At 39.2% G+C, this 23,243-nt stretch overlaps 1 protein-coding gene across 16 annotated transcripts in view; it reads left to right on the top strand.

Moving 5' to 3' along the window:
* The window catches only part of ATE1 (arginyltransferase 1), a 163,872-nt gene that overhangs the window by 33,248 nt on the left and 107,381 nt on the right, over positions 1 to 23,243 (top strand). For all 16 annotated transcript variants that reach the window (XM_055559998.1, XM_055560008.1, XM_055560007.1 and 13 more), the window contains one exon: positions 13,943 to 13,975. In XM_055559998.1, the coding sequence (XP_055415973.1) occupies positions 13,943 to 13,975 (33 nt within the window). The remainder of the gene's footprint in view (positions 1 to 13,942; positions 13,976 to 23,243) is intronic.

The following is a 23,243-nucleotide window of genomic DNA, read 5'->3' as shown; positions in this document are numbered from 1 at the left end:
TGCAGGAAATTAAAGGAGTTAAATTGAGGACATAGGTGGTCCGGGGGAGATCTGATGAAAAGCACACTGGTGTTTCTTCACTTGATACCAATTTAGGTTACTGATGACTGCATCTCTGTGGCATCTCACCTTGGGCAGATGACCCAGTTTTGCAAAGTAGCCAGTGGCCATGAAGACATAATAGGCAAAAAGAGTTGAAAATTCATTTACTTGTTTATGAATTCATTAATCCAATTTACAAATGAATGAATGCATCTAGGCAGTTAAGCCGCAAATATTTGCTGAGTCCCTCCTGTGTGCCAGGTGTCACTTTAGGCTCCAGGGATGTAGCACAGGGAATGGGAGAGAAACGCTCTTTGCCTAGGGGAGATTATGTGATAGTGAGGAGGATGGTTGGAAGGAAAGTTATGACCAACCTAGACAGCATATTAAAAAGCAGAGACATTACTTTGCCAACAAAGGTCCATCTGGTTAAGGCTATGGTCAAAGAGATCCAACCAGTCCATCCTAAAGGAAATCAGTCCTGGGTGTTCATTGGAAGGACTGATCTTGAAGCTGAAACTCCCAATACTTTGGCCACCTGATGCGGAGAGCTGACTCACTTGAAAAGACCTTGATGCTGGGAAAAGTTGAGGGCGGGAGGAGAAGGGGACGACAGAGGATGAGATGGTTGGATGGCGTCACTGACTCGATGGACATGGGTTTGGGTAGACTCTGGGAGTTGGTGATGGACAGGGAGGCCTGGTGTGTTGCGGTTCATGGGGTCGCAAAGAGTCAGACACGACTGAGCGGCTGAACTGAACTGAGGAGGATGAATAAACAAGTAGTATGCTGTACCGTGTCAGGATCATGTGCGCTAACGAGAAAAGGGAAGAGGAGGTGAGACACGGGGATAATTATATGAGGATGTCAGGAGAGGCTCTGAGAAGGGGGCTCCTTGGCAGACCCCTGGATGAAGAGCGTGCACCTGTGTGTATCTCTGGGTGGTACATCTCAGGCCTGACATGTTCACAGAACAGCAGGGGTACTGCTGAGGCTGGAAAACAGCGTAGGGCATCTCCCATCTAGTCTATGACGCTTCTGAAGGTTTTGTTTTTCTAATCTCCCATTTTTGCTGTTCATTGATTGATATTCATTATTATAAAAATGTTTATGTTTTGTTGTAGACTTGTTACCTCAACACCTATATATCACCACATCTTAGTGTTGTTTTATAGCACTGAGACTTGGTACCCCTGGGCTTTGTTGCTTCCTTCGTCAATTCTAATGAATAGTGCTCTTTAGTCATGGGTATAACAAAGGGAATCATGGGTTGGAAAAAGCATCTAGGTTCTAACCCTAGTTTTGTTGCTGACTGTAAAATAATGTAACATTTCTGGACCACAGTTTATCTAGGTGTAGACTAAAGGAGTTGGATTAGATAACTGCCAAGATTCCTCTTCTGTCAAATTCTGTGATTTCAATGATTTTGACAAAAATTCCCCAGGAGAAATTGAATACTATTTCCTTTTTTAAAAATAGTTTTTTAAAATATTGATTGATTGATTTGGCTACACTGGGTCTTGGTTGCTGCTTGTGGGCTTCTCTAGTTGCCATGAGTGGGGACTGCTCTCTAGCTGCGGTGCGTGGGCTTTTCACTGCGGTGGCTTCTCTTATTGTGGAGCACAGGCTCTGGGGCCTGTGGGCTTCAGTAATTGTGGCCCGTGGGCTCCAGAGCACAGGCTCTGTAGTTGTGGTGCATGGGCTTAGTTGCCCTGCAGCACGTGGGATCCTCCTGGACCAGAAATCAAACCGCTGTCCCCTGCATTGCAAGGCAGATTCTTAACCATTGGACCACCAGGGAAACCCTAAAGTTAATTTTTAAGTTTATATATAGTCACTGCAGCCATGAAATTAAAAGACGCTTACTCCTTGGAAGGAAGGTTATGACCAACCTAGATAGCATGTTCAAAAGCAGAGACATTACTTTGGCAACAAAGGTTCGTCTAGTCAAGGCTATAGTTTTTCCTGTGGTCATGTATGGATGCGAGAGTTGGACTGTGAAGAAGGCTGAGCGCCGAAGAATTGATGCTTTTGAACTGTGGTGTTGGAGAAGACTCTTGAGAGTCCCTTGGACTGCAAGGAGATCCAACCAGTCCATTCTGAAGGAGATCAGCCCTGGGATTTCTTTGGAAGGAATGATGCTAAAGCTGAAACTCCAGTCCTTTGGCCACCTCATGCTTAAGAGTTGACTCATTGGAAAAGACTCTGATGCTGGGAGGGATTGGGGGCAGGAGGAGAAGGGGACGACATAGGATGAGATGGCTGGATGGCATCACCGACTCGATGGACATGAGTCTCAGTGAACTCCAGGAGTTGGTGATGGACAGGGAGGCCTGGCGTGCTGTGATTCATGGGGTTGCAAAGAGTCGGACACAACTAGCGACTGATCTGATCTGATCTGATAGTGAGGTGCACAAATCTTAGATGTACAACTTATTGGATTTTTACATATTATGTGCTCTTTTTGGACCTCTCTGAAATTAAAAATATATATATATATATATTCCATCTGTGGTTGATTGTGTCTGTGGATGGGAGAGTATGGAGGGCTGACTGTACATGTATATTCTAAATATCTTTTCCCAATCTGGAAATGCCTATATTCAATACCTAGGCAACTATTTTTAGAAGAATGGAATTAAAAAAAAAATTTTTTTAATTATTATTATTATTATTTTTACTTTACAATATTCTGTTGGTTTTGCCATACATCAACATGCATCCGCCACGGGTGTACATGTGTTCCCCATCCTGAATCCCCCTCCCACCTCCCTCCCCATACCATCCCTCTGGGTCATCCCAGTGCATCAGCCCCAAGCTTCCTGTATCCTACATCAAACCTGGACTGGCGATTCGTTTCTTATATGATATTATACATGTTTTAATGCCATTCTCCCAAATTATCCCCCCCTCCCTCTCCCACAGAGTCCAAAAGACTGTTCTATACATCTGTGTCTCTTTTGCTGTCTCACATACAGGGTTGTCGTTACCCTCTTTCTAAATTCCATATATATGCATTAGTATACTGTAAGAAGAATGGGATTTTAAAGCTTTCCCATTTTGTTGCATTTTTGTACACTTAATTTATAGATTAAGAAAGCAACATATATAAAGGTTTCTCTTACTACATAAAACTTTGGTCCCAACATTGACTTTAAAGAAATGCTAAGATACCTTTTCTCTTAAACACACTTCTAAACTTGCTTCCACACTTCTTGTGAGAGTTTTTTCATATTCTGTGCTGGTGCTTAACTTACTTAATAGTACAAACAAGCAGGTGACAGGGTCCTGGGGTAGGATGACCCTCTCATTAGAGAAGCGAGCCGCTCAGCACACGACGTCACCGGCACTCGTGTCTTTCTCTTGTGGGTATTCCTTTTGGTGACTTTACCAAGAACCCCTTTTCTTTGCATTTTGATGTACACTCTGTGGTGATTTTTTTCACTGCTGGTAGTGTTGAAAAGCAACAAAATTCTTTTAAATTCCGTTCTCTTTGAGTGCACCTCTTCAAGCTATAGAATTAGGAATTTCTTCCCTGGATTTATAGACTCATGTTTCAAATGTAACCTTTTAATTTTAAGAAACAAACACCAAAGTTGGAGGTAGTAAATAATGAAGTTTTAATAAGTTCAAATGTACACTATTTTTGTTAATGGATACAGAGCCACTATTTATAAAATATTCAATTATTAGAGTGAACACATGAGGTAGGTGTTAGTGAATGACTTAATTATAGCTCACATCCCTGTTGCGCTTAGAAATTGGGGGAAGAGTTGCAAGTAGTAAAAGAATATGCACTGAAGTAGCTCACTAATTAGGATGTGCATTAGCAAACTGGAATCAACACTATGAGCAAAACGTTTATAGCTCACTCTGTGTGTTAGTGTTAATGGACTTTTGTGATTCTGGACAGGTATTAATCTTTTAAGAGTCATTTATTACAGTTCTTTTCATGGTGTGGACTTGAGCGTTAGTCCCTTCACCATTCCAAAGTGCTAAATCTTACAAGGATCCCCTTAAGAGATATTATTGGCTGGGGACCACGACTCTTAATTACAGTGGGGGGAAAGAGCCATTGACTCATTGATAGTTTATATTAGATTTTTCAGACACTAAACAGCCATGCTGAATATTTTCAGTAAGCATTTCTACTAAGTATAGATGGGGAAAAACGGTTCAGAGCTGGCAGTGACCAGTGTTTCTTAGAATAAGAATTTTGAATACAAAAAACCTCGAATAGCCAAAGCGATCTTGAGAAAGAAGAATGGAACTGGAGGAATCAACCTACCTGACTTCAGGCTCTACTACAAAGCCACAGTTATCAAGACAGTATGGTACTGGCACAAAGACAGAAATATAGATCAATGGAACAAAATAGAAAGCCCAGAGATAAATCCATGCACCTATGGACACCTTATCTTTGACAAAGGAGGCAAGAATATACAATGGATTAAAGACAATCTCTTTAACAAGTGGTGCTGGGAAATCTGGTCAACCACTTGTAAAAGAATGAAACTAGAACACTTTCTAACACCATACACAAAAATAAACTCAAAATGGATTAAAGATCTAAACGTAAGACCAGAAACTATAAAACTCCTAGAGGAGAACATAGGCAAAACACTCTCTGACATACATCACAGCAGGATCCTCTATGACCCACCTCCCAGAATATTGGAAATAAAAGCAAAAATAAACAAATGGGACCTAATTAACCTTAAAAGCTTCTGCACAGCAAAGGAAACTATTAGCAAGGTGAAAAGACAGCCTTCAGAATGGGAGAAGAGAATAGCAAATGAAGCAACTGACAAACAACTAATCTCAAGAATATACAAGCAAGTCCTACAGCTCAACTCCAGAAAAATAAATGACCCAATCAAAAAATGAGCCAAAGAACTAAATAGACATTTCTCCAAAGAAGACATACAGATGGCTAACAAACACATGAAAAGGTCAACATCACTCATTATCAGAGAAATGCAAATCAAAACCACTATGAGGTACCATTTCACACCAGTCAGAATGGCTGCGATCCAAAAGTCTACAAGTAATAAATGCTGGAGAGGGTGTGGAGAAAAGGGAACCCTCTTACACTGTTGGTGGGAATGCAAACTAGTACAGCCACTATGGAGAACGGTGTGGAGATGCCTTAAAAAACTGGAACTAGAACTGCCTTATGATCCAGCAATCCCACTGCTGGGCATACACACTGAGGAAACCAGAAGGGAAAGAGACACGTGTACCCCAATGTTCATCGCAGCACTGTTTATAATAGCCAGGACATGGAAGCAACCTAGATGTCCATCAGCAGATGAATGGATAAGAAAGCAGTGGTACATATACACAATGGAGTATTACTCAGCCATTAAAAAGAATACATTCAAAGCAGTTCTAATGAGGTGGATGAAACTGGAGCCTATTATACAGAGTGAAGTAAGCCAGAAAGAAAAACAGCAATACAGTATACTAACGCATATATATGGAATTTAGAAAGATGGTAACAATAACCCTGTGTACGAGACAGCAAAAGAGATATGGACTCTGTGAGAGAGGGAGAGGGTGGGAAGATTTGGGAGAATGGCATTGAAACATGTAAAATATCATGTATGAAACGAGTTTCCAGTCCAGGTTCGATGCACGATACTGGATGCTTGGGGCTGGCGCACTGGGACGACCCAGAGGGATGGTATGGGGAGGGAGGAAGGAGGAGGGTTCAGGATAGGGAACACATGTATACCTGTGGCGGATTCATTTTGATATTTGGCAAAACTAATACAATTATGTAAAGTTTAAAAATAAAATTTAAAAAAAAAAATTGTGGAATATTGGTTCTGTGAAATGGTAATAAATGTTACATGAAATTAAAAACCAACCAACAAACAGAACTCTGGTTATATAATTTTGCAAAGCACTAGATTAAAAGAAGCTAAAGGGTTTTTTGTTGTTCCAGCTATATTGGGATACAGTATAGTTTTTTGTTTGACTGCAGGGATTCTCAGGGCCTGTAATTTGTCTGTATATCTTGTACTTCTTTCTGTAAGATGAAGGAGGGGAGATGAAACAGCAATAGTATGCAGCATTTCTCAAACTTACTTGGCCATGGAGTCATTTTTTAGAGTGTCTTGGGAACTTGGCATGCCAGAGGACACCATCGGTGAAGGTGATTAGGCTGAAATCGTTTTGTGGATAGAAAATTAAGACAGATAATTTAAGTACTCAAGTAGCTAGAGCTAGTAAGATTCCAGACTAATTCTTAGATCACTGTTCTTTCTGTCAGGAAAAAAAAATGTAATGGCTCAGAAGACAGAGGTTTGAATATGTTAGACTGTAATAAGGCTTTCATTGTCGTCTTTTAAGATTTACTGAAGCATCATGTCCTGTCCAAGGTTCTAAGGTCTAACCAGAAAAGGCAGTACAGATGGTCATGTCTTTCAGCTGCATTGCTCACAAATGGAATAGGGAATATCTATAAAGGTGAATTTGCAGAATTACCTAAATCTGCTCTTTTTACTCCCCACTAAAATTAGAATAAACAGGATCTTAGTTCTCAAACATTAGTTTTGACTTCCTATTATGTACAGGTTTAATTTTCATTCTGTTGATGACTTCTTAAATGGGGTAGGGAGAGAGTTTAGCTTATTATAATTGACTCTTAATTAAAGCTTCCATATTCCTGATAGAAAAACGTTAATATTTTACATTTTGTATGATTTAGCTTGCTTGTTATAAAATTTTAAAGAAATATCTTATTAGATCATAGCCTAATATGGTCAGACTTCTTTTTTAAGAATTAGACGTGACTGAGCACAGCACAGCACACCATGTACCAGGGTGACAGGCCAAAAAACAGGAGCGGCAGAAGTATTTTGTTAATGCAAGAAAATTCTGGATAATTCATGTGAGCAGTTTTAAGACTTAGAATTCCACTTTGACAAATAGGTACACCTCACTGATATTCTTTGGTTTAGGGGAAAAACTGTGGCTTACCTTATAAAATATGCTGTTTGGTGCTTCTTTATGTAGGAACTTAACATGATCCTTATTACACAGAAAAAGGCATTTCAGGAAGATATTAGCTTAAATTACTTATATGTTGGATATTTAACATTATAAAGATAAATAGTTGATTATATTAATAGTTTTCCTGGGCTATTCTGGCAAAATTAGTAGTGTGTATTCTTTTTATTCCCCCACTCCTCTCTGCCCCCCAAAACTGACATTGTTAATAACAAGTCTTGGAAAAAGAAAGAATTTACTAATTGTAGGTGACAGGAGGTTTAACTGCAATTTTGTGTACTTGGAAAACTGTTTAGAAAATTTTGGTAAGCATTAAGTGCTTCTCTGAAAGGAATGAGGTGTTAGGAGATAGGCTGCTGATGGTTAATAGAATAACGGTACTAGGAGTAGTGAGTCAGAATGCTGCAAGAGAAGCAAGGTTAGTGAGTGACTTCGTAGCGATAGTATTGATCTGTATGTATCCCTTTTTATTCCCCCAGTTTTATTGAAAAATAAAAATAATTGACATACAGAGCTGTATAAGTTTAAGATGTACAGTGTAACGATTTGACTGACACCATGAACTGATGATCTTAATAAGTTTAGTAAACATCCATCATCTCATTAAGATACAAAATTAAAGAAATCAAAAAATTTTTTTTCCTTGCAATGAGAACTCTTAGGATTTACTGTTAAAAACTTTCATATATAGCACAGAGCAGTGTTCATGACGTTTATCATGTTGTGTGTACAACTCTAGTACTTAATTATCTTATAACTAGAAGTTTGTACTTTTTGACTTGCCTTTATCCAGTTTTCCTTCCCCCTACTGCTACCTCTGGTAACCACAAATCTCATTTCTTTTTCTATGAGTTTTTGTTTTTGAAATATAACTCTTCTACACGGCTGTGTTAGTTCCTGTTACACAACATGTGATTTGATATTTCTGTGCATTTCAGAATGATCACCGTGGTAACTGTCATTATGATCTGCTACCATACAAAAGTGTTGCACTGTTACTGACTATACTCCACATACTATACAGCTCATACCTGTGACTCATTTATTTTGCAGCTGAAAGTTTGTACCTCTTAATTTCCCTCAGCTACTTCTCTCCCCCCTCACCCTCTTCCCCTCTGGCAACCACCTGTTTGTTCTCTGTGTCTATAACTTTTTCTGTTTATTCATTTGTTTTGTTTTTTAGGTTCCAAATATGAGTGAAATCCTACTGTATTTTTCTTTCTCTGACTTCTTTCATTTATCATAATATCCTCTGCTGCTGCTGCTAAGTCGCTTCAGTCATGTCCGACTCTGTGCGACCCCATAGACAGCAGCCCACCAGGCTCCCCCTTCCCTGGGATTTTCCAGGCAAGAACGCTGGAGTGGGTTGCCATTTCATTCTCCAAGGCATGAAAGTGAAAAGTGAAAGTGAAGTCGCTCAGTTGTGTCCGACCCTCAGCGGCCCCATGGACTTCAGCCCACCAGGCTCCTCTGTCCATGGGATTTTCCAGGCAAGAGTACCAGGTCTATCCAGTTTTTGCAAATGGCAAGATTTCATTTTAATTAAGTAATTGTTTAAGGCCACATGGCTTGTAGGATCTTAGATTGAAAGATTGAAAGGGTTCAGAAGATTCCGTTTTTTATGGCTGAGTGATATTCCATTGTGTGAGGACTTCCCTGATGGTCCAGTAGTTAAGACTCTACGCTTCCACTGTAGGGGGCGCAGGTTCGATCCCTGGTCAGAGAATTAAGATATCCCAGATGGTGCATGGCACAGCCGAAAAAGAAAGGTCCATTTTGTGTGTGTGTGTGTGTGTGTGTGTGTACCACATCGCTGTATCCATCTGTTAATGGGCATTTAGGTTGCTTTTGTTTCTTAGCTGTTATAAATAATGCTGCCGTGAGCATATGGGTGCATATATCTTTTTGAATTAGTGCTTTCATATTGTTTGGTTAAGTACATAGGAATGGAATTGTTTGATCATATGGTACATCTATTTTTAACTGAGGAATCTCTGTGCTGTTTTCCATAGTGGCTGTGCCAGTTTACATTCCTACCAGCAGTGCACCTGGGTTCCCTTTTTTCCACATTCTTGCCAGTACTTGTTGTTTGTTGTCTTTTTGGTAATAACCATTTTAACAGGTGTGAGGTTGCTGCCTCATTGTGGTTTTGATTTGCATTTCCCTGATGATAAGTAATGTTGAGCATCTTTTCATGTGCCTGTTGGCCATCTGTATATCTTCTTTGGAAAATGTCTAGTCAGTTCCTCTGCCCATTTCTTAATCCAGGTGTTTGTTTTCTTGATGTTGAGTTGTATATTTTGGATAGTAACCCTGTACCAGATACATCGTTTGCAGATATCTTCTCCTATTCAGTAGATAACCTTTTCATTATGTTGCTAATTTCCTTCTCTGTGCACAAAGGTTTTTTAGTTTGAAGTAGTCTTATTTGTTTATTTTTGCTTTTATGTCTCTTGCCTGAGGAGACATCCCCCCCAAATATTACTAAGACTGATGTCAAAGAGTTACTGTCTCTGTTTTCTTCCAGAATTTTGTGGTTTCACATCTTACATTTAAATTGAAATCTTAACATGGAGAAGAGACTTGCAGTTGCCACGGAGGAAGAAGGGTGGGGGGAAAAGATTGGGAGTTTTGAATTAGCAGATGCAGACTATTTTAGATGAATGGATAAACAATAGGGTCCTACTGTCGCACAGAGAACTATACTCAATATCGTGTGATAAACCATTATGGGAAAGAGTATGAAGAAGAATTTATATATATGTATGACTGAGTCACTTTGCGTTACAACAGAAATTAATACAACAGTGTAAATCAACTATACTTCCATAAAATATTTTTTTAAATAAATTTAAGTCTTTAATGCATTTAAAATTTACTTTTGTGATTGATGTGAGAGAGTAGTTCAGTTTGATTCTTTTCCATTTAGCTGTCCAGTTTTCCCAACACCATTTATTGAAGAGACTGTCTTTCCCCCATTGTGTATTCTTGCCTCCTTTGTTGTAGCTTTATCTTTAATTTTTGCCATTTTAAGTATGGTGTGTCTTTTGTGTGATCTTTCCGTTGATCCTGTATGGGCTGTCTGTGCTTCCTGGGCTTAGATGTCTGATTCCTCTTACAGGTTAGGGAAGTTTCCAGCTGTTGATAGTATGTATGTGTATGTTCTCTACCCTTTGTCTCCCTCTCGTCCTTCTGGGACCCCTGCACACGAGAATGTTAGTACCTGTGATGCTGCATGAGGTCTCTTAAGTTGTCCTCATTTCTGTTTTCAAAAATTTATTGATTGATTGGTTTTTGACTGCACTGGGTCTTTGTTGCTGCGTGCGGCTTTCTCTCGTTTCCCGGGCTCAGTAGTTGCGCCTCGCACTCTATAATGTGGGCTCAGTAGTTGAGGTGCATGGGCTTAGTTGCTCCACGTCATGTGGGATCTTCCTGGAGCAGGGATGGTGAACCTGTGTCCCCTGCATTGGCAGACGGATTCTTAACCACTGGACCGCTAGGGAAGTCCTTACTCTTTTTTTCTGTTTAGCTTCAGTGATTTCCACTGTTTACCTTCCAGCTTGCCGCTCTCTTCCTCTCTGTCATCTAATCTACTGTTGATGCCTGGTAGTGTTATTATTTATTTTAGTTACTGTATTCTTCATCTCTGTTTGGTTCTTTTTTGTATTTGACATTTTCTCCTTGTTAAAAACATCTGACTTCTCACTCTGTTCATCTGTTCTATCCCAAGTTCTTTGAGCTTATTTATGATCATTACCTTGACCTCTTTATCAGATAGATGGCATATCTCCACTTCTCTTCGTTCTTCTTCTAGGGTTTTGTCTTATTCCTTTATTTGAAACATATTCCTCTGTCACCAGTTCGCTATTTTTATTTCTATGTATTTGGTAGGGTGGCTACATTTTCTTCCTCTTTCAGGTATAGCAAGGGAGACACCCTTTCAAATGGAGATTTCCATTACCAATGTATAATATTTTCTTGCAAAGAGGCAACTCCTACTTGGTGTTCAGAGTTTTCTCCAGTCTGCTATGTCTTAAAAATAACAAGCTTAAATAATATTCCAAACAGACACATTTTGGGGTGGCAAATTCTGCTCCCCCTACATTATAACTGGCTCTGTTTTTAGAGATGTTTACATTCACAGCAAAATTGAACCATTTTTGATACTGATCTAACTTCATGGTATTTGTTAAAAAGGTGTCTATTTTCGTTATCAGTTTTAGTGTATATACAAAAACTTTACAGATTACATCTGCCTTTTTATGATTGTTGTTTTTCAAAGTATTACCTTTTCTACTGAATATATTATGTCATTCATTATTAATGAATTTACTAAATACTAGTAATTAACTGGAGGGAAAATAGCAGTGGGTTTTTCTGGTGCACTAAAAATAAAGTAGGTGAAGCATTTTCATCCTTTCTCATGTCATGTGAATAGGATGGTAAATGTGTGCCTTGTGATTTGTTATTCTGTTTATACAGCCTTGCTGATTGAGAAATTTATATATTTCATGTTTTGGCAGCATCAAACAGGAAAATAATTTTTAGGTCTGTTTTGAAAAAAAAACTGACAGGAATGTTACATACAGACATGACGAAAATGTAAATTATTTGAGTTTCAAGGAGACAATAGTTTTCTTGGAGAGTATGTGCTATTCTTCCGTTATTTAAAGAGACTTCTGTCAGACAAAAAAGTAATCAGTCCAGTTGATCTAAGAAAGAAATAGAACCTTTTGTTCAAGCTAAAATGAGGATTATAACCTGGAAGCCATTCAGAAGTTTCAAGAACTGTTCTGCCTGTTAGAAGTCAAAATACAGTTATAGAACTTTTATGACAGAGGGGCCTGTGCATTAAATGATACACAGTCCAGATCTGCAGGTACAAAGTGATGGGTCGTGTGACCCCTCACAGGATCAAGAAGGAATGTTATCTTTGAGGCAGTTGTCTTGATGGTGCTGGGAGGATGTTGCTTTTCATGGTTGAGCAGGTATTTCTGCTCATGGGGGAGGTGTGATGGATGCGTGATGCAGATAAACAGTGCGTCTTAGAGGGGAGAGAGGAGGCCGAAGGGCATGGCACTGCTTTTTATGTTTAAATTTTTCTTGTCTTCCCATAAAATATGAATTTTATTTTACACTTCCATCATAATTAATTCATTAATTACAACTGAACCAGAAATACTTCTAAATTCTAACTTAGTATGTATAATACAGTTAACAGGCACATACTGGAAAAAAGCATGGAAACCCTACAATAGCAACTTTCTCAACTTTAATATAAAAACGCACCATGCCTCATTTTCCTATACTGTGAAAACTGGGTAGTCTTTCAACTAGCACTTTTTACTCTTGGAAGAAAGGGTAGAGATTATTTTATCCTGGGCTAATGTAAAAAGAATCCAAGACTATAAAGGTTGCAATTTAAATTTCATTAGAATTATGTGCTTCATATCAGCATTATGAAATTAAAAACTTTTGGTATATCTTGCACTTTCAGAAAGTTCTCTTTTAGCAGTTAACATAATTGAGTTGCATATTAATATCATTTAAATTAAGAGAAAAGTCGTAATAGTGCCTACATTTTATTATACCCTATCATCTAAGGCCTAGATGATACTTACTAGTTAATTATGTGGCTTTGGCGTACACTGGTAATCTTTTAGGAATTTATTTGCTTTAGATTTGGAGGTAGGAAATGTCTGGTATGTTTTTTAAACTTTATTATGAAAATTGTAAACATTCACAAAGTAGAGAGACTTGTATAATGAATCCTCATATGTTCATCTCCTGTCCTCACTAGTTTCATATAGTGTCGCTTCTTGTTCTGTCTGCACATTCCCCACCATAACTTGCCTTCCAACCCCCTGTGCTCTTGAAGGAAATCCCAGAGATCATGTAATTTCATTGAGAAATATTTCAGTATGTATCTCTAAAAGAGAATCAAAATATCTGTATTCCCAGTGAGTACTAGCTAGCTCTGTGTGGAGAGGAAGTTCAAGAGTGCTTGCTAACTGGCCTGCCATCGCATTGTGTAGTTAATTTGCATTTAGTAAGATCCAGAGTTTATATTACTTGGCTTTTTTATTATTACAATAAGTCTCAAAGGATTTGGAGTGTTGATTTTGTAAATAACATCTAAGAAAACATGATTACCATCATGAATATGTATGAAGGTATGTAACAGTCCTCATCTCAGAGCTAGCCCTCGATTTGCTTTGTCAGTTTTTTCAGGCTCCTCCCCAGTTCCAAAATTTGTTTATTTATTTAAATGCTGAGAAACAGCATGTAACACTTAGTTTCAGATGAAATTTATAAGCCATAAATTTATAATTTATGAAATTTTTAAGTCAAAGAGAGAAAAAATGTGTGTATGAGGTTGAAAAAAGAGGAAGGGCAGAACAGCCTGGGTTCTAGAGAAATAACTTCCCCTTTAGTTCACTATTACTTAACCAACCTGCTCTCTTGGTTTTGACTTTTTAATTTCCCTCTTGCTTTCCTTTTTGGTTTATATCTTTTTCTTCTCTGAAGTTAGGCATTTACCTAACTTTGCCTGTGACATTTATATTGTTGATTCCTCCTTTATTACACAGGGATTGTTTTATTGCATAAGGGTTGTGACATAAAACTTTAAAAAATAAAATATTTGTTTTATTGTTTTTATGCAGATTTTGACAAATATTTAAACTCATGCTATGGTCTAGATTGAGCTTTTCTGTACTCTGTTAATGAATTATATGGTGTATGAAGCATTATGTATAGACATTTAGGTTCACTTTATGTGCCCTTTTTGAAAAATTTTGTAATAATTTTTTCTTTTTTGTGTGTTCTCTTTTGCTGCTCCTTTATTGGATGAAACTGATTCTCTTCGAATGTGATTCTACAGTTCACAAGATTCCTTTGCAGCTCACCTTTGGAGGTAAGAGGTTACTCATTGACCTTAATATTGCTATTGGTATCTTTTGTGAGGCATTTATTTGATAATTTAGGAGTGATCATTTTGTCAGGATGTATATTCTTCAATACCATAAATGAGATGAATGCATACTTTGTTTTATAAGACTGCCAGTAGTTACAGGGCCATTCACCTTCACAATAGATCATTGCCCTCATTTTATCAGGTAGAGTGAAATCAGTCCATTTTACGTATTAATTTTTTATTTTATTTATTTATTTTTCACTGTGCGGGCTTTCTCTAATTGTGGTGAGTAGGGGCTACTCTCTTGGAGAAGGCAATGGCACCCCACTCCAGTACTCTTGCCTGAAAAATCCCATGGACGGAGGAGCCTGGTAAGCTGTAGTCCATGGCGTCGCTAGAGTCAGACACGACTGAGCGACTTCACTTTCACTTTTCACTTTCATGCATTGGAGAAGGAAATGGCAACCCACTCCAGTGTTCTTGCCTGGAGAATCCCAGGGACGGGAGGCCTGGTGGGCTGCCGTCTATGGGGTTGCACAGAGTCGGACACGACTGAAGCGACACGGCAGCAGCAGCAGCAGCAGGGGCTACTCTCTAATTGCGGTGCTCAGGCTTCTCATTGAAGTGGCTTTTCTTGTTGCTGAGCACATGCTCTAGGTTGCACAGGTTTCAGTGGTTGCGGCACATGGACTCAGGGTTGCAGCACATGGACTCAGCAGCTGCCACCCCCAGGCTCTAGAGTACAGGCTCAATAGTTGTGGTGCATGGGCTTGGTTGCTCTGCAGTGTGTAGGGTCTTCCCAGATCAGGGATTGAACCTGTGTCTCCTGCACTGGCAGACAGAGTCTTTACCACTGAGCCATCAAAGAAGCCCAGATCAATCTATTTTAGAGCCTTGTTTTCTCTCCTTCCTTCCATAACGGTCTCACATTGACTTTATCCTCTGTAAACTGCCCTGGTGTTAAAGGGGAGATGGAGAAGTCTGGGCAGAGGCTGTGTCCAAGGAGGTTTCAGTTAGTTTGAGAGAACTTTTTAAAATCCGTGAATTGATTAGGGAAGAGCAAAGGACTTACTTGTATTGAGCTTCATTATAGCCCAGATAGACTTCTAGGTGCCCGACTCACTTTCTCCTCTAATTCTCATAATGGTTCTGCAATTTAGAGCTGAAAATCCAGTGATAAAATTGTGAGATAACAAAAACTCTTAGATAATCAGAGAACCAGATATGAGTGTGAGCTGTGGTTGAAAAGGAATTAATCGGAGAAGATGGTGAGACTTTGGGAAAGGAGTGGAGAGGGGAAGCAGCGGGGCACATGGAGGGACACTGGACTCAGTACCAAACCGAGGTTCAGGCCAGGTCTTCACTTACTAGCCGCACAACTCGGGGCGGTCACAGCGTCCCTGAGCCTCAGCTTGCTTATCTTTAAGATGCAGATAATGATTTCTACCTCTCAAAGGAGACAGTGGACATGGGAGCAGTTTATAAAGTGCTATTCAAGTCTTACTGATATTTTGTGTTCTCCTCTCAGGCTGTGCCTTCAGCCTCACATGGTAAGACTGTCCCTGCCTTTCACTTGTCCTTCCTTTTGCCTCTGTTGTTTACCTCACTCTGTGTTCCCTTCCCCGCCCCCAACCTCTTCAGATCACATCCTGCTTCAGGCTGAGCCTAGATGCTGTGTAGTCTGCGAGGCCCTCTGACTGCTCCACATAGAGGCAGTTGTTCCCTTCTCTGTTTTCCATATTATATTCTCTGATTATTGAAGCTACTGTTGTTATGTGGTGTGGCCCACCCTCCTGGTGGCCAGCTTGAATGAGTTTCAGGGGAAGCGGAGCAGACCAGAGGGGTAGTACCATCCAGGTTTGGTTCCATTTTCTACGTCCACCAACCAGGGAGAAACACAGCTTGGAAAGATTCTGGGCTTTGAAATGAGAGATCCTTGGGTGACCCGTGAGCAAGTCATTTCATCTTTCAATTAATCTAAAAAATGGAGATGATAATAATACTTACAGGGTTATTAAAATGAAATGAGATAATGTGTGATAAACGCTAAATGTAATACCTGTCACATAGAGTTTTAAATGAATTTTGATGTAAAAGCAGTAAAAGTTAAAACTATATCATAAGAAACTTGAAGACAATATAAATTATATAATCTACTCTTTAGTTGATAAAGTGCTTTCTAAACATAGAATGAGAAATATCACAAAAGAAAAGATGGAAAAATTAAATTTGATTTTGTAAAAAAAAAATCCATGATTTGGTTCATGAAAACATGCATAGTTAAAAGGCATTTTGGAAAAGTGTCATAAAATGATTATTGTACTTAATATAATCTCTTAGAATCAGTTTTTAAGTATAATGTTTTCTTTTGACTGAGATGTACATCAGGGAAATCTTTAATGTCAAAACAGGGTCTAGTCTTGGGGAAAAAAAGGGACTGGCAGGAGCTTAGAAGAGCTAATGTTGATAATGCTTAAGGCTGGACTCTCATTTAAGCAAGAGCTCAGGGGAGTTGCCAGAAATAGGAGTTTTGAGCAGAAGGCGTTTGGGCTAGATGAATGTACCTACACAGGGAGTAAATGAGGAGGCTGGAGCTTGATGTCTGCCTCACTGGGACAAACTACCAGTTTGAAGATGTTACTGAACAATAGCAGAGATACTTTAAATAGTCCTCACTGGTAGATTTCTCTCAAGTGTAAGCTCAGTAAGAGAGGACCCTATTTCTCTTGCTTCCTTGTGTTTACATATATAGTTAAGTACTATTGATACATGGGCTTCCCAGGTGGTGCAGTGGTGAAGAATCCACCTGCTAATGCAAGAGATGTGGGTTTGATCCCTGGGTTGGGAAGATGCCCCGGAGTAGGAAATGGCAACCCACTCCAATATTCTTGCCTGGAGAATTCCTTGGACAGAGGATCCTGGGGAGGCTCCAGTCCATGGGGTCACAAAGAGATGGACACGACTGAGGATGCACACGATTGATACATAGGAAGCACTGAATATGTATTTGTTGTAGGAAGGGGGACCCCTTCCAGGGCCTGAAACTGGGCTCTTGTCTAACTCGGAAATGAATTGTCCGAGGAGACACATGTGCTGACAAAGCAAGAGATTTTATTGGGAAAGGGCACCTGGATGGAGAGCAGTAGGGTAAGGGAACCCAGGAGAACTGCTCTGCCGCATGGCTCGCAGTCTCCAGTTTTATGGTGATGGGATTGGTTTCCGGGTTGTCTTTAGCCAATCTTTCTGACTCAGAGTTCTTCCTGGTGGTGCACGCCTTGTTCAGCCAAGTGGATGCCAGAGAGAAGGATTCTGGGAGGTGGTCGGACATGTGGTGTCTCCTTTTGACCTTTTCCAAACTCTTCCGCTTGGTGGAGGCTTATTAGTTCCTTGTTCCTTACCGGGACCTCCTGTCGTAAAACAGGTTATGCAAATGGTTACTATGATGCCTGGCCAGGGTGGACAGTTTCAGTCAGTGTGCTTCCCCTAACATTTGTTGAATGAATGAAAGAAGGAATAAGTAAGTAGGCACCGCGAAGGCTGAGAGTAGCAAGCTTTTCTGCATAATTTGGCAGAACTCAGGGCTGCCAGAGCACACACGGACTAATATTTATGTCTCAATATGGTTAACAGTCTCTGTTCCCAGCTAGATTGTAGCTACTTAAGATCAAGATCTTTATTTTTTTCACCTTTGGATGATCTCAAGTATACATAGGACTTGGAATGGTACCAACCATACACCTAGATTTGTACCAAACAAATATTATAAAAATTACATATTATTCTGGTTAAATGCTGGGGAATCTTTATGTAGAAGCTTCAGTCTTTGGTGAAAAGTAGAAAGGAAAGCATCATGATCAGAGTTTAGTGATAGTTTCTGTTCTTTTCTGTCTAATCTGCTTTCTCCATTTAATGATCTGGAGTTGTATTTTACCTTGACTAAACTGAGCTTTTTTCTTACTGGACTTATGGACATGGAAGAGGCAAAAGAAGCAAAATTGAAGATGACCAATGCGCTTTCTTTTCTTAAAGCATTTGGGAAATACTTTAATTTTTTTTTTTTTTTTGAGAGCATTCTGTTGGTATTTTCTAGCTTGGAATTTCCCAGGGGCCACCTGATGGCATAGTTAGTGACTGCTCCCCCCAGGTCTCCAGCAGTGCTGAGTTTAGGATTCTGTTCCTTTGCTGCAGCGCAGAACCCGAGAGCCAAAACAAAGCCAAGGCAGAAGACTGTTGAGAATCTCTAAATGTTTAATTTTGCCATTAAGCTTATGCTTCAGCTAGAGAAGGAAAATTGCAAATATGGTTAATCCCCAAATACCTTATTTTGAATAAAATAAAAATAGTTCAGTAGAGGAAGTAAAATATATGAGGTTTGTAGTTGAAAATGAGGAGACTTTAAATTTCATCCTCTCCGCAAAAACTACTGTGAATGAACCACGTTCCTTTGTTGAAAGTCCTAAACAGTTAACTGCCACATGAATCTAACGAAATTGTCAGGTTATAGTAATCACATCAGTAACTTGATCTGCTGTCATTTGAATGGAGCCATGTGTGGAGAGTCAGTTACTTCCCTCTGTGGGGCTGACCCTTTTACATTCCTGTAAGCTGAAGACTAATAGAGCTCATTAAGCTTTATGGGAAAAGAGCTTTTATCACCTCGTCAAGTCAGGCAGCATATTTCCATTATATTCCTAATTTCGTGTGGCTCTGTAGCTGCTGATGTGCGTTCCCCTGCTAGGTTTACATGGCATCTCTCCCTTACAGACATTTTTATTGACATTTCCTAAGCCTGAATTACATTTGTGTGGCACCACCTACAGATGTCTTCAATTAAATGTAGGTAAATAAAAGGGATTATGTATCAGAGGCTGAGAGATTCTTGAAATTCTAAGTCAGACTTTGCCAGCCAGTCCAGTAGGGTGCAGTCTCGCCATCATTTTGAAGGTAGAGAACTATTGGAAGAGGCATTTGTAAGAAAAGTTAAGCCACGTGGGAATGTGGGTCACTTAGGATTCTCTTCAAGAATGTCCTATTCCTTCATTCCAGGTAGCTTAAGATCTTCTTCGTTAGCAGTTATCATAATAATTTTTCCAGAAGTTAGCACCTGTAGTATATGGGGGTACCCTTGGGTTACATTATTCTTACAGAATGTCTATGCAGCAGTTATTTCCAGTTTCCTTATGAAGAAAATTGAATCTGGAGAGGTAGTTTAGTTGAGTTTGAGATCTACTAGTGACGAAACAGCAACATGTCTTATATTACATGAAGTGATGATAATATTATTTGAAGGAAAACAGTGAAAAATGTGAGCTATGCCAGTGCGGCACTCTTGACATTTTGGGTTGGGTGAATCTTTTTCCGGGCCCTGTCTTGTGCATTGTGTGATGCTCAGCAGCGTGTTTGGCCTCTACCCTAGAGATGCCAGTAGCACCCTCCCCTGAGTTGAAACAAAATGTCTCCAGACTTTGCCAAGTGTCCCTGGGGAGTAAAATGACTCCCTGTTAAAAACTGTTGCCCTAGAATAGTCTTAACAAAAAAAGAGCAAAGAGAGTTAATAATCCAGTAGTGATAGAAGCGATATTAACACGTTTTCAGTCTCCCCAAAGATGAGAAAAAAGACAGGTTAAAAAAAAAGGACAAGTGAGTTGAATAGAAAACAAATAGCAAACAGGTACACTTATACCCAACCATAGCAATCATTACACTAAATATTAATGATCTAAACCAAAAGTCTGCTCTGTGGAAATATTTTATATCTGTACAGTTGAAAACATGTATGCAGCCAGTGGTCATACATAGACACTGTGCTCGTCAGGCACTGATTTTAAAATTTTTTAGATTTTATTTAACTTATGTAGCCACATGTGGCCATTGGCTGTCCTATAGGGCAATACACGTCTAAACATTCCATTTGAAAGGCAGAAAATTAGACTAGATAAAAGAAGAAAAGGAAAATCCAACTTAAATATGAAAGCATGAGTAGGTTAAAAGTAAAAGACCAGAGTAAACTATACCACGTAAATACTAATCATAATAAATTATGATTATGTTATGTTAGGAGTGGCTGTCTTCATACCTGACAAAATAGACTTCAGGGCAATGGCTCTTAGCAGAAGGAAAATGGACATTTCATAATGATAAAACGGTCAGTTCATCAAATGAGGACAGTAATCCAAAATGGGATACACTTGAAAACAGAACCTCAGAATACATGGAACTGAAAAGAGAGGTAGTCAAATTCATTGCTTATAATTGGAGACTTTAGAACAACTTTCTCAGTAACTGATAAAACAAATAGAAAATTACAAGCAATATAGAAGATTTGGACAAAATTATTAATATACTTCTACTTAATTGATACCCGTTGAAAGCCGTACCCAACAGTGAAAAAACATATTTTTTCAAGTATATATAGGGAATATTCTCCAGGACAGATTATATGCTATAACATTATACAAATCTCAGTAAATTTAAAGGGATTGAAATGATCTCTGTTCTAAGTGAAATTAAATTAGAATCAGTAACAGAAAGAACTGTTATAGCTTAGCAATAATAAGGACAAGCAGCCTGGCTAAAAAATAGATAAGAGACCTGATTATATATTTTGCCATGAAGACATATAAATCACTAATAAGCTCACAATCCATTAGGGAAATGCAGATTAATACCACAATGAGATACCAACATAAACTCACTGGGATGCCTATAACCAGAAGACAACACCAAGTACTGGTGAGATGTGGAGAAATTGGAACCCTCAAACATTGCTGACGGGAATGGAAACTGTTTATATGGTGTAAACATTTGCCAGGATAGTATTGTGTATTGAGAGAGATGGGTGTTTTCCTTAACATTTAAATAGTAACTAGTTGTACCCAATATTAAGTAATGTTAGACATTAGCATTTTTTGGTAGTTTGCAGAAACAACTTTACAAATTTTTTTGAAGTTGGAAACTACTTTGTGTCTTACTTGAAACTCTGGTACACTGGGGTCATATGTGTATATTAGGGTGTGTGCGTGTGCACATTTGTGTGCTGATTGCAAACTGCAGGTAGCGCGGGTCGGGATCTGGCTTTGCAGCCTGCGGTGACATTCATTCATTTTGCTGTCAGGAAGATAAAGGACCGTGAGAACCTAACCATCTCTTCACTCAGCATATGAAATAGCATTGACCTTGGGATGGCTGTGGCAGGTATCATGATGTCACCAGTAACCAGAATTTGAAAGAGGGACTGGCTCTTACCTAAACTCAGTCCTGTAGAAGTGAAGGGAGCTTGCAGAGGTAGTAGCGGGGAGGGCGAGGTGTGCAGAAGGTTGAGTTGCTAATCATGAGAAGGGAGTTCAAATAGCTTTACCATATAAAGAGGACATATCCAGCGTGATAGCCAGAGAGCTGGCCTGAATTGGAGCGCTGTGGAGATAAGGCTTGAACTGGTGAGTTGATACAGTGCTTGGGAGGACCAGCTGCTTTGAAAGAGCTGAGGCCAGGGCAGACAGGTAGAGGGGCTGGACCTTCTCAAGAGAGTGGTTGTCAGTCTGCTGTTTGTTACTGACTAATCAGAAATGGAACGCTGGGCAGTGGTTTGAGCCTCGGGTCAAAAGTGGGAGTAGGAGTGAAGACCGCTGCTTTTCTAGTTACCTGGGTTGGGAAACAGTCTTGGAGTTTCCAGGGGCTGAACCTTACGCTTAGAATCAGAGGTTGAATAGGCAAGGGCGTGTTGGCCGAGGCAACAGTTAGAATTCTGAAGCTAAATCCCCCAAATCATTTGGATTGTAATTGATTACTCTCCCTTTCAGTTGAGTCTGAGGACTGTTGGGCAGTTCTGTTTGGGGTAGGCTGCTGACAAAGATCCGATTGAACTGAAGACATCATTCCTTCCCCTCAGTTCTCTGCAGTAATGCTTGAGCAGCCATGTGGTAGTCAGAACAGTATTCCCCGGGCTTACAGTGGTACTCAGCAGATTTGGGTTGAGTTCAGAAATGAACTTATTCCTAGTTAGTCTCTGAATGTCACATCATAGTTGAATCAGTAGAAGCTGAAACTTTATATTTCTCAGTGAAATTATATCCACTGAGAGTCTTTGCCCAGAAACTGATCTCATGTGAGGAAAAAAAAAAAAAAAAATTGATTCAGAGAATAAAAGAAAGCACACTAGAATGGAAAGCCAAACATCAAATAGAAAAATGCTGTTAAGTTTTCTTGTTGCAGATTTTTCTGTATGGGACATCAATTAGTTCAGGCATCTAAGTTCCTTCAAGATATCTTGTTGCCAGGCAAGCCTGCCTTTAGCAAGTAGTGGTATTCATCATTCCTCTGAGCATCTTCAGTTGTGCTCACACTTAAAGTGATCTGCCTTGACGATTTTCATTATCTATTAGATGTGCATGAATGCTTCAGGAAATGTTTGAATGGTAAATCCGGGCGTGGATTAGTTTCCATGGGGATGTCAGTCTTGTTTGATGTTGGCAGTCATTGAGTTCTAAATAAAAATATGCGTTTGGGTTGTCACCATGGGATGTTTTTCTCTTCTGTAAGAAAGATTGGAAAAGCAGGAGTCTCAAATTGGGCTGACATTAAGTAAGTGCTCACACTAGGACAGTCACTCTTGTTTCTAGTGTGTTTGTTGTAGTGCTCAATAAATACCGTGTAGAACTGAGAAGTTTGGGATCCTGTTACTTTTCTTTTTGAGCATTTAGATAGTGCTCATAAATGTCTTTTTGTTTGATGATGAGGGTTGAAAATGTAAAAGTGAAGTCACTCAGTCGTGTCTGACTCTTTGTGACCCCATGAACTGTAGCCTACCAGGCTTCTCTGTCCATGAAAATGTAAAGGAAAATATAAATATAAGGAAATGTCAAACTAAACTATATATTCACATCTTAATTTTTATCTATTTGCTCTGCAGTAAAAATAAAGAAATAAATTCCTTTTTTTACTTCTGTCACATTTATTAAAAACATTTGCTGTAAATCTTTTCTCAGTTTCCTATGTTTAAAGTTCAAATTTTGGTCATTACAGTGTTCCTAGTTTGAAATTGTAAATGTTAGGGGAAACTTTTTTGCTTTCTTTGAAGCTTTTTAGTTCCTAAGATTTCTGTCATCAAAAAGTATATTTCTTGACTCATACTTTGGTTTAGTAAATTCTTGAAGTATCTCCATTCATTATTTTGAACTGAACATGTTAATATATTTTGATTGTGTTTTAATGTGGTGTACCACATAAACCTTGTCCACTGAGAAAAACACTGAACTGAAAGGTGGGAATT

Source organism: Bubalus kerabau, chromosome 22, assembly GCF_029407905.1.
Source record: "Bubalus kerabau isolate K-KA32 ecotype Philippines breed swamp buffalo chromosome 22, PCC_UOA_SB_1v2, whole genome shotgun sequence".
Taxonomy (NCBI): domain Eukaryota; kingdom Metazoa; phylum Chordata; class Mammalia; order Artiodactyla; family Bovidae; genus Bubalus; species Bubalus kerabau.
Note: the sequence above shows the minus strand (reverse complement) of the source record. Positions and strands in the feature narration are given on the sequence as shown.